Consider the following 13,774-nt stretch of genomic DNA (forward strand, 5'->3'; position numbering starts at 1 on the left):
TTTTCAGCAATTGCGGTTGGTTTGGACACAGTTACGAGACCAAGTCTCGGCTCAAGATGAGCTAGATATGGCCAAGATGAGACTGCGAACTCGGTTTCCAGATGAACCGGTTCCTCAGTCTAATAAGAAGCAGAACCCTCTGCAACAGCTAAGCTCCAACATTGGCAGTGCTGTTGAAACAATCCACATTATTGAGAAACATCAGGTGTGTATGACAGTTTTGAATAGTGTGTGATTGCAGTAACCATGTGTTTGCCTGATGATGGCTTTAAAAGCCAAAACATGTAGCTAAGGTAATGTTGACCTAGACCGTTTCATTGTTATGCTGTGACGGATTCCAATAAAGAATTGTGTATAATAAACACAACAGGATGCACAAAATAAAAAATATCCTCTTGAATCAAAACACCTGCAGTGCCACAAGTGCCATGGCTTCAGCCCATATTCAGTATGTGATATCACTTGCCAACGGTTAAGACTGTGTGATTACATTTTCTAGCAAAGGTATACAATGAATTAATAAGTATCAAGGTGTCATGAACATTAATTGTTGTTTCAACCACTATTGTACTAAAACTGGGTACATATACAGAAGGTAAGGAATTCCTCATACCAATTGCCAGATGTATAATAAATTGAAATTCACTAAATACAATTAAAAAATACATTATTTACTGTGGGATTTAGCTTGGGTCAAGAAAGGGTAATCACGAAATGCAGGAACACTAAATATGTAATGTACTATCAAATGGTGCAGGCAGCACAACAATAACAATAATACGCAATAAGACAAAATAGATATGATGGGATCTGTTCCATCTCATTAAGTTTTAGTGTTAATGTTGTGTTCACTGCCCCATTTGAAAATACGTTAAGACACACTACAGGATGCATACTTTGAAAGGTATTAAATATGATTTCACTGTTTCTCAGGAAATATTGTACACTGAGTTTGTTGTTTTATATGCAGGTTGGCGCCCATGAGACCAGGTTGGGAACAGAAAGGATTGTAGCTCAAGGGGAGCTACGCCGAAAGACAGGACAACTCCTGTATCTAGAAAACCTGCGAAAGAGTCAGGGTTTGGATAGCAATCCTGACCCCTGCCCAATATGTCAAATTAACCTAGGAGACAAGGTAGATCAGTAGATATATCTTTGGTTGTAATACAGTACATATGAGTAGTGTCTGTGCAAGTGAACAATTTAAATTCATATAGAAGGGAAAACACTGATGAGTTAACTGGAATCAATAGGTAAGGTAGGCAAAACGCATAACATATAGGCCACACATTGCATGAAAAGTTGTATATTTGATTCATAATGTGATCTTAGGTTGGTGCATATAGTGTGATATGTTAAGTACCAACATTTCAGTGAAACCTACTGCTTGCATATCTGTCCCTGAAGAGTGAGGCACTTTATTCCTCTGAAAACTTTATAAACTTCTACCAGACTGCACGGTGTCATAAGCCAGAAGACCACAATATGAATTTTTACTCCCATGAAGTCACCTGAGATTGAACCATGTATGTAAATCCCTTTGTAGTATTTAGCTGGAAATACAGAATCTTGGACATGTACACGTAAGTGGGAAAGTCTCCATATGGTACATAATTATTTTTTTATTTTTTTTTTTTAAGTTTTTCTTTATTATTACTAGTGGGGTGGGACTAAGTCCCTTGTACTGCGGCCACTTCTGGCCTATTGTACCAGCCCCAGATGATAGGTGAGGGTGATTGAGGAGCAATTGGTGGAATGAAGATTGGCAGGGGAAACTGAAGTACTTTGAGAAAACCTCCCCCCCCCCACTTTGTCCACCACAGATCCCACTTGACGAGAACCAGGATCGAACCCGGGCCGCCACGGTGGAAAGCCAGCGACTAACTGCTTGAGCTATGGTGCGTCCATATATTTATGTTACTCATGTTTGGTCAAGACCATGACAGCGTAATACTGTAAAGGTATCTCTTGATTCACAAAGGTATCTTGCCATGAAAGCTGTTCATAAGGTGAAAATTCATAAATCGAAAATGAAATTTCCAGACTTAGAAGTATAAGTTGTTCATTATAGCAGAAATTAAATTTATTAAGTTAAAAAATGGATTCTAATTAACATACTGTAACGTATTGTCGTAGCAAAAATTTGTAAATTGAGTGTTCATAAAATGAGGGCTACCTGCATGGGCTGAATCAGATAAATCTTCCATGATCGTCATGAGCAAAAGTTGAGATGTAGGAACTGAGAGGCAGGGAGTAAGGAAGTGAAAGGAGCTACCATGAACAGGGCAGGATATAGGCACCACATTCATCTAGTCCTGTGCTGACATCATCATTTAAATATACAGTGCTCTCAGTTCCCAGACTGTTATTGTTGTAAGTACCTCAGTGAAAGAAGATGAGATTGGAGGCCAAGATCACACTTCTGCAAGCCAGTTGCATCAATCTGCCACATGACACTGCGCTGTGAACACGTATTGTTTTTACATGAGTGCTTTTTCAAATTTGTGTTTCACTTTGTCTGCGATGGGTGGAAAAATCGAGCAACGTGTCTGCATCAAGGTTTGTGTGAAACTTGGTAAATCCACTACCGAAACCCTTCAAATGCTTTGTGAGTCTTTTGGTGAACATTCTTTAAGCTGGACAGTGGTTTTTGAATGGCGTTCACATTTCAAGGCCAGTCGAGTGTCAGTTGAAGATGATGATTGTTCAGGGTGACCAAGCACCAGCAAAATGACAGAAAATGTTGAAAAAATTCAAGAACTCATCCACAAAGACCATCGCCAAACAATCCTTGAACTCGCAGACACTGTTGGGATCAGTTATGGAGTTTGCCAGGAGATCTTGAAAGAAAATTTGAACATGCGCTGCATTGCCATGAAGTTTGTTCCCCGACTCTTGGCAAATGATCAAAAACAGCAGCACGTAAACATGTGTCTTGACCTACGGAAGAAAGCTAACGAGGGCCAAACTTTTATCTCTAGGATTATAAAGGGTGACAAAAGTTGAATTTATGGTTATGATCCAGAAACAAGGCAACGGTCATCACTGTCGAAGAACCCACAATCACCAAGAGCAAAAAAGGTGTGGCAGGTCCGGAGTTCAACAAAGACCATGCTCATTGTTTTTTCAATGTGAAGGGGATTGTCCACCGCAAATTTGTTCCTCCTAACACTAGGGTCAACTCTGACTTTTACTTTGATGTTTTGAGATGCTTGAGAGATAATATGCGACAAAAAAGACCAGAACTATGGCACAACCACAGCTGGCTCCTTCATTATGACAACGTGCCCTCCCACACATCCCTGAAAACCACATTTTGTGACTAACAACAAATGGTTATCGTTCCCCATCCTCCTTACTCACTGGACTTAGCAGCTACGTATGTTGATGGAAGCATGGGAGAGGTGGAGTACTGGAAACTACCCAGTTTTTCCCATCTGCACCTTGGCACTTTTATTTGACGTGTTCAGCATATGGAAACAGTGTAATAAGGTTTCACTCTGTATAATGAATGTTTTGCATATTTATTTATTGTTTATTTAACAGCACTGTCTGAAGCTCAGAATATGTAGTGTTGAATGGTGGGATGGTTAGTGAATAATAAGTTGAAAAAGATGTTGAAGGGAACTGGTTGTGGCCTAATTTAAGATTTTTTCTGGAAATACTAACAAACACCACAAACAACATTAGTCAGTACAAATATGTTTCTGGGCATTATCCATTGTCCTATCTTTATCTAAAAACACTGCCCCTTTTATTTTTCAGAGATTGGATTCTGTGTCTGTCTTTAGGTAAAAACTACTCAGTTGGACGCAGTTGATAGGTCTGAGTAGGTTTTACCTGAAGACGAAGACAGAATCCAGTCTCTGAAACGTTGTATTTTGAAAAATCAACAGGACAGTGCTTTAGACAAAGACAGGATGACGGATAATGTCCAGAAGCATAATATTTGCACTGATGTACCATCGTTACAGACTGTTAGATCTTATTAACTTTAGTGAGAATAGCCAGATTCCTTGCCAAGATTTGAAATAAAGACCTCCTGAATACGAAGCAGGAGTGGTACCTACTTAACTTCAGTGTTCAGTAAACCTATTTTCATTATGAACATATTCCTGTTTTGCTATAGAAAGTTTTCTGAACTAACACAGATGACAGAAAATTGTTGGAAAGGAAGTTACAGGGGTAACTCTGTTGCAGTGGAGTGTACTGCAGTGCGGACACTGTTACTGCATGGACTGTGTGCGCTACATGGTAGACCAGAGCCGCGGGGGACGAAAAGTCAACTTGAAATGTCCAATATGTCGTGAAACCACGCAAGAAGATGGCATATCCTACGTCAATCTCAGTTGTAAGGTGTACGAGTCCCAGAAGGATGGGACAGCTATAACTGTGCGAGGCTCACATTCGACTAAGGTGGAGGCAGTGGTGCACCGTCTCTTGGCACTCCAAGCAGAAGATCCAGATGTCAAAGCACTCGTTTTCTCTACGGTATTGCTCTTGATGTTTGTTATATTGGTACAGTATTTTACTATTCCATGAGGATTAAATGATAAGGTTGGATTCTTTAATTTTTTGGCAGTGGGAGAAAGTGCTGGATGTCCTTGCTGATGCATTGACAGAGAACAGAGTTTCCTTTTCTCGGCTCCAGCCTGGCCTCAAACATCAGGAAATATTAGAGAATTTCAAGGTAAAATCATGTGTTTATATTGTGTAGGAATTTGGACTGGGTTTGTCTGGCTTGAGATTAGATCCAGGGATGATTTCTTATGAAGAGAATAATGAACCTTCAGGTTCCATGAAAGGCAAGAAATTTCTGTACCATATTGGGTACAGCAGTACCATTCAACTTCACTGCTTTCCTAGCTAAAGAAGCTCATTTTAACATATATTATGATGAATTATTTCACATTGCACTGATTTTATCAGTAAAGATATGGAAGTGACTGTGCAGATGAAGAAAACTCAAAAGTATGGTAAGTTTAAGTGTTTGTGGTGGACAAAGTGGCGCTGGGGCGGGTTTTCTCCGAGTATTTTGGTTTCCCCTGCCAATCATCATCCCACCAAATTCTCCATCATCATAATCACTTGAGGCAGGCTACAATAGGCCAATCAGTGGTTACCATGCCGAGTGGACCCAATTGGACTCCACCCCCCACTAAGCAAATAAAAATTAAAAGGCAAAATTTTGGAATTTCTTTTTGTTAGAAAATAAATGTTAAAACAAATTGTATATTATTTTCCCTTTATATTGCAGTATTTTGTGAATGGCAAAATTAATTTAATTGAAAACCTAATTGTGCTGCCTGGTCATGGCTATTGCATGCCTGAGGAACAGCAGTAAATAAGTATGGAGCATGGTGGAATGATGATTAACAAGGGAAAACTAAAGAACTCAGAGAAAAACATACTTCATTGCTAGTTTGTCCACCATGAATCTCACCTGAGTCATAAACCTATGAGACATTAAGTAAAATAGATTCTTTATCTCAGAAACTGATTGTACTGCATTGAAAATCAGAATACTATAAAAGTTTTAATGAAATGTTTTTTGATTCCAATTCTGCTTTTACAGAAAAACAAAGATAAAGCTATCCCTGTAACAGGCCGTGAAGGCCCATACAGTTGTGAGACGTTGAGGCTCCCACATTTTCTGTAGACATTTGGTTCACAGATGGCGGTAAGGTTGTCAGCCTTACACGCCAGCTGCCCTTTACCCCCCAGGAATATTCCTGGTACTCATTTTTCCTAGAGGCCGAGTTGACCCCAGGGCCATAGTGCGGCTAGAAGGATTAGGTATATTGAAAAAATCAACCTCATTGGGACTCAAACTTGCGACCTTCCGGCTTGTAGCATATTGCCTCAGCCAACTACGCTACCGCATGCCCCCTGCCTTTACAGAAAAATGCAGTAACATATCCTGTCCTAGCCAGAGGTAGTTAGAACTGGATGAACAGTTCATCCCCTTTTATCAAGAGGAACTGCCCATGCAGTTGAGTTTTCTAACTACAATGTAGCAGGTGGAACCCATTTATTGTATTTGCTTGATCTAAGATTAGATTTTACAGTGGTATATAATGTAATTTGTGATGGAAATGTTACCAACCAATTATTCATATTTGGAAGGCCACACCCATCCAGGCATACAGCTGACTGAATTTATTTAAACCTCCCTTTACTAGTCCAGCAGATTAATGTAGAAACATTTCATATAATACAGTGTGCAATACAGTTGAATACATTTCATTACCAGCAGCAAATATTCCAAAGATAGAGTTTTATTCTGAAATATGAGTTTCTCACAACATTAACTACAAAGAGTGCTGTCTTCCAGGATGTAACACTGTGTAGTTTTGTAAAGGAGTTCTGTCCTAAGATGGAGAGAGCAGAGTCCAGAACATTGGCACCTACCTATCAGACTACACTGTCACACCCAAGAAGATATTAATCTCTTGAGTTTTATTATTTGTCATGTGTGATGTTACTTTATTGATGCTGAACACTATAATATTATGAAACATGTAAGTATTTTGCATTGACTGGAACTGTAATATCATGTTTTGATGCAGTTTGCTTTTCATTGTTCTCTGTATTAATACACCCAACCAATAGAGTGATCATTAGTGTTACTGTGTTCTGTACAGCATGAAGATGCATCAGTTTTTTGCAACCAGCGGTGGGTACTGAACTAATCCTGTTTAGGAATCTGTTCTAGTCTTTGCAGAATGCCTGGGCTGCATGGATTATGAAAGTTTAATGTGTCCAAGTCTGAATGTGTTAACAGGACAGCAAGTCACAGGTGACTGCACTCCTTTTGCCTATTCGATGGGGTGCCAAGGGGCTGAATTTAATAGAAGCAACTCATGTATTATTGGTAGAACCCATTCTCAACCCAGCCGATGAGCTGCAGGCTATTGGTCGTGTCCATCGCATTGGTCAAACCCGGCAAGTATTACAAATTCAGGCAGTATAGGTAAACATTCCTACAGGGGACATGTGTGCTACTAGCAGTCCAAGTATAGATCGTAGCCTTTCCTATCCTCAGGCTTCCGTCATTGTAATTTTCCCATATGGCTCTACTGTTGGAAGTTATCCACCACCATCTTTTGAATTTACCATGTCATTTCTAGTTGTCTGCAAGTAGGAACAGCAGGTGGCAGGAGACAAATTTTCTTAAACAGCTTGTGTGCAGTTCATAGTGGCTGTTCAATTCAAGACATGAAAGGTCTGCTTGTTTGAACACTAGGATCAGAGGTAACAAATCCCACTGGAGGCATGGATGTCTGAATTTTTTCTGTTTTTGTTTTCCTGTGTAGGTAGTGTCCTTGTGATGGGCTGATCCTCTGTCCAAGGAGTCCTACCAACTGTCCATGAGATTTAAATTTCAGAACTAATTTTGAATGGGTACAGGCCAAGAGCCTAATGTGTCAAAGTAGAAAAGAAGAAATAGCTTATGTAGATGTTTTCATGTTGTTTTCCTGTTTTAGCTATAGGAGTGACATGGCCATTAGAAGAATGGGAAAGGGTTAGTTTCAGACCTGGGGAATTAAAAATACTAAAGTCAGAATATATTAATCTTATTACCAGGTATCTACTCAAACTAAGGACACAGTAATTCTCTGTGTAGTAATTTTACTACTAGTGATTTTGTAACTCATCATTCACATTTAATGTTACTCTGAGGAAGAATGATTTCAGACAGTACATCAGGGAAAATCTTAAATAATTTTTGGACACTGCTGGAATACTTAAGCAGGACCATAGAAACTGAGTTTAAATAAGGATAAGCCATAAAGCTTAAGGCATATGTAAACTGATATAAGACATTCTTGAATGACTGTAGATACTTTGGCTAGGAACACCATCATCTGGCACACTGGGTGAGTTCTCATGTGCAGACGTTCTTTTATATGTTCAGGAAAACCGTGGTTCATCGATTTCTTATACGTGGAACAGTTGAAGAGCGAATGCATGCAGCAGTCCAAAGTGGGGTAGAAAAGTGGAGTGGTGACAAAGTGACACTGCGCCAGTTACAAGATTTGTTTGCGTCTCCTTGTGAAGAGTCCAGTAACAATCTGGACAGTAGTACCAACAGTGACAGTTCTACCACACTATCTGAAAACATTACTTCTGCTCCAGGTACCAGTTCATGCGTCCAGCAGGTCACGAAACAGTAAGTCATCCAGTACTGTCACTGCCGAATCTCATGGTGATAGTAACGATACTGTTGTTACATTGCAGAGGACAGACGTCAGAAATGACAATAACCCATACCCCTTCATTATGCCACTCTCAGGCAATATCTCAGCAGTATCAACCACAGAACCAGAAATAATTTCCAGTGTTGATGTGACATCAGTACCAGTTTAAGGTGGCAATGAAACCAATGCTGGTACTTGAAGCTAGCAGTTACAGCTGTATGTGGTGATTTAATTGTAGTGGAATTGCAGTTTTTGCCTGAATATAAGCCACCTTCAGATATAAGCTGCATCCCCAAAATCATATGGTTTCCAAATGTAAAAAGCATTTTGTGAACTTACATCATTACTTGCAACAGTAAGAACAGCTGAGCATAAGCAAATTTCATGTTATTCTATGTAGTTTCATACATTCCGTATTCCGTATTGAGGGGGTGGGTTTCCCTGTGCACTTAGACCGGTTACTAGTCCATTGTGCGTCCCCCTTTAATTTCTATTGTCTCCATACCCTACCGGTACTGGTGCTTACTATCAGCCCCTTTCTGCCAGCGAGGTTCCAACCTCTTACTGGCAGTGGTATCTAATAGTTAGTCCCTTTCTGTCAGCAAGGTAGTTTCATACATTACTTAAAATATATTAATTTCAGGTTTGGGGTTGACCCGAGACTATAACATTGTGAGGAAGTCAGGTACAGCACATTTCCAGTTGGAGTCACATATTTGGTACCACAGATTTGAATCGAGTTTGTGTAGCTGCAGCTAAGTGTGATCGCTTGGTCATAAAAGCAACCTTTACTGGATTTAGACAGTCTGATGACAATTTGTTTTTCATTGTATAAGCTGCACCCTGATTTCAAGAGCATTGATTTTTAGAAGAAGATGTTTCTTGTATTCAGGCAAATGCTGTTAAGGTATAATGAAGAAAATGAAAAGAAAACACTATGTTTACAATTATAATTATTTTTGACTCTGTCCATTAAATGTGATTATTAAAACAAGTGTGTTTCGAAAGTGGTTCTGTGTCTGTCTGCAGGTGAACAGAAGGGCCCCTGGGTAGAAGAAACCATAGTTTCATGGATTAGTGGGCGCAGTGAAGTAACTTCTCTTTTGTATCCTGTTTATCTGAAGACATAAATAGAACCAGTCCCTGAAATGTAGTGGTTATAATGTCACGTGTTAATGACTAGACATATGCATGGACCATGTAGCAAAAACTGCTTCCAACAGTTCTTCTATTATTGCATGCATATCCATTGCCACGGACACATGTTTAGTGTGCCATTGCCTAGCATTGGCCACATATGCATATTCCACTATTCCAGCTTTTCAGCCATCATGTCACAATAAATATGAATGATGGAAAAGTTCCAAGGTAGTGGTTTAAAATGTGTGTCACACCAAACTGAGAGATCACTTGTCACAGTGTTCATGGTAAATTTAACAATTTTCAACGGACAATTTTAATATTTAACAAAGAGTCAAAATGCGTTAAAGGTTGTGAACATGATAATCTTGAGGAAGACTCAAAGGACATTTTCAGTTTTTCAGTGTAGTGTAAGGGTGCATGTATTTCCTTACGTACATTTTTATACATGAGCCAGTGAACAGTAAGTGAAATAATTCACCAAAAATAATTTTATTTTGGTGATTTCCTAGACATACTTAAGCTCTATTTTGCAGTATACTCATATCCTTCATGAACTATGAATTGTTCATGATAGAATTTTTTTACGTACTGGTATAGTCATTATTTTTATGCAATAAAATGGCATTTTGTATCTGTTGATATGCATCAGTAATGTGATATATTATGGCAGTTATATTAGGTGGTGCAAATCATATTACTTTATTAAAGTATGGTAAAACTGAATAGCTTTCCCAATTTGAATGAAACACTAAGTTGTGTAAGACATGTTTAAATGCGCATTCATGATGATTTGTTACACTGAAAAATATTTTCCCTTAAGAATGTTAAAAATAGGCTTTTCATTTATAATCACTCACTTTTTTTGTTTAAATTTATTTTGAATGGGACCATGTTTTCTTGAATAATGGCTTTAACCTGTCTTTTCTGTGTGTCTGTGGTCAATTGAATGTTATCTTGTGATGTGAGAGGCCACACATTTTATGTTCTTTATCGCAGTAACTCCAGGAATTGAAACAGTTCTCTCTTGCTTTTCTACATTGACTGTTAGGGTTCATTCCAGACATGATAATCTAATGGATATCTGTGGAATTCTGTGGCCATTCTGTGGATTTGACAAATTCAGCCATAGCATCATGCAGCATTTTCAAAGAGTAAGTAATATGAATGTAAAAAAGGCCTATTTTAACATTCAGAATGCAAAACGTTTTTGTGTAAGAAATCAGGCGGAATGAAAAAAGATTTTAATACACGTAGCGTAGTTGGTTGAGGCACAATGCTACAACCTGGAAGGTTGTGGGTTTGATTCCTGATGATGTCACTGGATTTTTCAATTGGCCTAATCCTTCCAGCCGCACTATGGCCCTGAGGTCACCTCAGCCTCTAACAGAAATGAGTACCAGGAATCTTCCTGGGGGTAAAGGGCAGCTGGTGCATAAAGGTGACAACCTCACTGCCATCTGTGAGCTGAGTGTCTAGAAAATGTGGGAGCCTCAATGTCTCACAACCCTTTTGGCCTCCACGGCCTGTTAAGGGATAGCTGTACGTTTTATACCTGTACGTTGGAATGTTATAGACAACTTATATGAGTTTCATTAAGATATGCAGAATTATTCACTTTTATCACTCTTGCAGAAAGTGTATTTTTTTTTGCATCTCCCTGTGTGTAGTTTAATTTTGGTGCTGGGAGTCTGCAATAAGAGTAGAAGGATCTCTTCTATATTGTTTTTAAGTAAGTAGCATTTATATAACTTAAATTTTTTCCTTAGTGTGTCTAATTTGCTCAAGTTTGGCTGCTGTCGTATGATATGTGCAAACAAGAAAGTCATCTTACACCACTGCATTGGTGTAATGACTCTCAATTTTTCTACAGTAAAATATTGTTTTAAAGATTTGCCACTTTAAGGCTGTCACCTGTATATCATTATGTGGACCCACAGCTTTGGGTTAATCCATAAAAATAGTCGTAAATGACTTCAACATTAATTTATAACCAGTTTTCTCACCCATCCCCCCCCCCCTACTGGAAAGAAAACTGTACTCATGTTTGTGAGGTACCAAAATGTGTCTTCCATGACACCAATCTGAGCATACTAGCTTAAGGAGTAATGCTAACTTATATGTGGGTGATGCTTGGTTCAGATCATGGCTTGAAGGTCAGCTATGCTGATAATTTTCATGTTTTTCCCAGTTTCTCCAGGGAAATGCTAGGAAAGCACTTTAAAATAGGCCACAGTAATTTTCTCCCCCCACCCCCTATCCTTTCGAGGTCGCCATATGTAGTCATCCATTCATACACTCTTAACACCACAGAAACGTGGTTGATAGAGCATCATCAAAGAACCATCACATTCTAATGCTTTATGAGTGTGGTTCTTTACCACTTCAAACCCAGTTGTAATTTGTGTAACCATGCAACAGAATCCAAAAAAACATTCACTCGTATACGTATTCTGTTGATCTGCTCTGTTAAAACGTTTCTGTATGCGTTTGGTAAATGTATGTGTAAAATGCCCAGTAGTGTTACAGTATTTTATTAAATTATAGATACCTTTGAAAATATTGTATTGAGAATTCATGTGTGTTCTTTTCCTGAGGATATATACATATCTTATTTCAACGTTTCAAGGTTTCCCCTGAGGTAAAACAAGTGTGTTATTTATATTATGATGTCTGAATTACTTCTCTTCTTCCTTTCTTAAATAAATAAGCACCTGATAGAAGTGAAATGACAGAGTTTTTTTTTTCTCATACAATTATTATGATGAGTGAAACTAAATCCCTTGGTACTTAGGCCATATATGGGTCCATTGTAGCAGCCCCAGATGATTTATGAGAGTAATGAAGCATCTGGTGGGGTGAGAATTGACAGGGGAAACAGAAATACTGAAGAGAAACCTGCCTGAGTCCTCCACAAATCCTGTGTGACCTGACCTGAGATTGAATCTGGGATGCTATGGTAAGAAGTCTGCAACTAACTGCTGGAGTTATGGCACAATCATATCAGAGATCACAGGAGTATCATTATGTGATGATTGAACAATGTGGGTAGAAAATCATGCAGCTTGTACAGCAGATTATGACAGTCCTGTTTGTCATTTCCTTCTCTGACTTGGTAATGGCGATCAGAATATGAAATAAACTCAGCCTGGCTGAAAGGAACTATACTAAAACCATCCTAGAATGTGTAAATATAGGTTTACAGTAAGCACCAGCTTCCAGGGACAGTTTCATTTTTATTCATTAGTCTCAAAATTTGCTGTACTGAAAATAACTTCATTAATGAATATAACAAATTTCTTAGAGACAGTGTGTGTGCATGCATGCATGTGGGTGGGTGGGCGAGGGATATTTTAAATTGTTTTCAATATCTTACAATGTATCATTAAATGATACAGTGATTGGTGAATGAATTTGAAGAAAGAAATTTGGAAAGAAGTGGTTATGGCCTAATCAAGGCATACTCGTATTTCTGGTATTTGCCTGAAGAGAATGAGGGAAACAAAAGAAAATATCAGTCTGGAGAGCCAGTGTCTGGATGAAGATTCAAACTGAACACTTCCCAAATACAAGTCCAGAACACTGTCACCACTACACCTCTGCTTGATAAGACTAACTGTAGTATACACAAAAAGTAGTATAAAGGTCAATGTTTGAAGTTTCTTGATTCAATCTTTAGGCATTAAAAAGATTTAAAATCTGTAGTTAAAGACCAAAATTTATATTGCCTTTTGTACATGCATGTAGGCACCATCTGAAATGCAGCACTTATTTTTGCCTATCATATATCATACTACAACATGTTTTTGCCTCACTTAGCCATCATCAGGTGTATCCATGCTTGCTAAAATTGTCACACTGTCATCTTCATATGTCCCATGTGAATATGTTATTTTTAATTTAAAAATATTTCAGAAGTATGAATAATTCATAATCTGTACACACATAGAAAACACCAACTCAGCAGGGAGTCGATATCCAAACACTACCACAACAAAGGAAACACCCACATGTCACAACTGGATGCAGCAAAGCTGAAACAGCAATTTTATGAAATTCTGAAGATTTTAAATTTTTTAAAATTAAAAATAACATATTCACATGGGACATATGAAGATGACAGTGCAACAATTTTAGCAAGAGCATATACACATGATGATGGCCAAGTCAGGCTGAAACATGTTGTAATAAGTTATGTGAAAGATGAAAATAAAGTGTTGCATGTAAGACAGTGTTTACACGTGCGTTCAAAAACCATCAATATAAATTCAACAGGTTGCTAAAGTACAACACATTTTATGCCTTAAAAAATTTTGTATAGAGAAATGAATGCTAAGAATTATATTCAAAACTGGAAGTATGTAGTAAAGGTAGCTGAGAGTCTCAGAGACAAAAGTCTCTCTTTTGAATAGTTCTGTTGTTTGGGATATAAC

General features: G+C 38.3%; 1 protein-coding gene across 1 annotated transcript in view; it reads left to right on the plus strand.

The window, feature by feature from the left end:
* The window catches only part of LOC111864423 (E3 ubiquitin-protein ligase SHPRH), a 49,226-nt gene extending 38,569 nt beyond the window's left edge, over window positions 1-10,657 (plus strand). The window contains exons 18-24 of the mRNA XM_023851654.2: window positions 8-205; window positions 971-1,135; window positions 4,201-4,491; window positions 4,583-4,690; window positions 6,785-6,945; window positions 7,919-8,173; window positions 9,231-10,657. Coding sequence (XP_023707422.1) covers window positions 8-205; window positions 971-1,135; window positions 4,201-4,491; window positions 4,583-4,690; window positions 6,785-6,945; window positions 7,919-8,173; window positions 9,231-9,234 — 1,182 coding nt within the window. The 3' untranslated portion in view covers window positions 9,235-10,657. The remainder of the gene's footprint in view (window positions 1-7; window positions 206-970; window positions 1,136-4,200; window positions 4,492-4,582; window positions 4,691-6,784; window positions 6,946-7,918; window positions 8,174-9,230) is intronic.
* Window positions 10,658-13,774: the final 3,117 nt, after the last annotated feature.

Source organism: Cryptotermes secundus, unplaced genomic scaffold (assembly GCF_002891405.2).
Source record: "Cryptotermes secundus unplaced genomic scaffold, Csec_1.0 scaffold511, whole genome shotgun sequence".
In the NCBI taxonomy this organism is placed as follows: Eukaryota; Metazoa; Arthropoda; class Insecta; order Blattodea; family Kalotermitidae; genus Cryptotermes; species Cryptotermes secundus.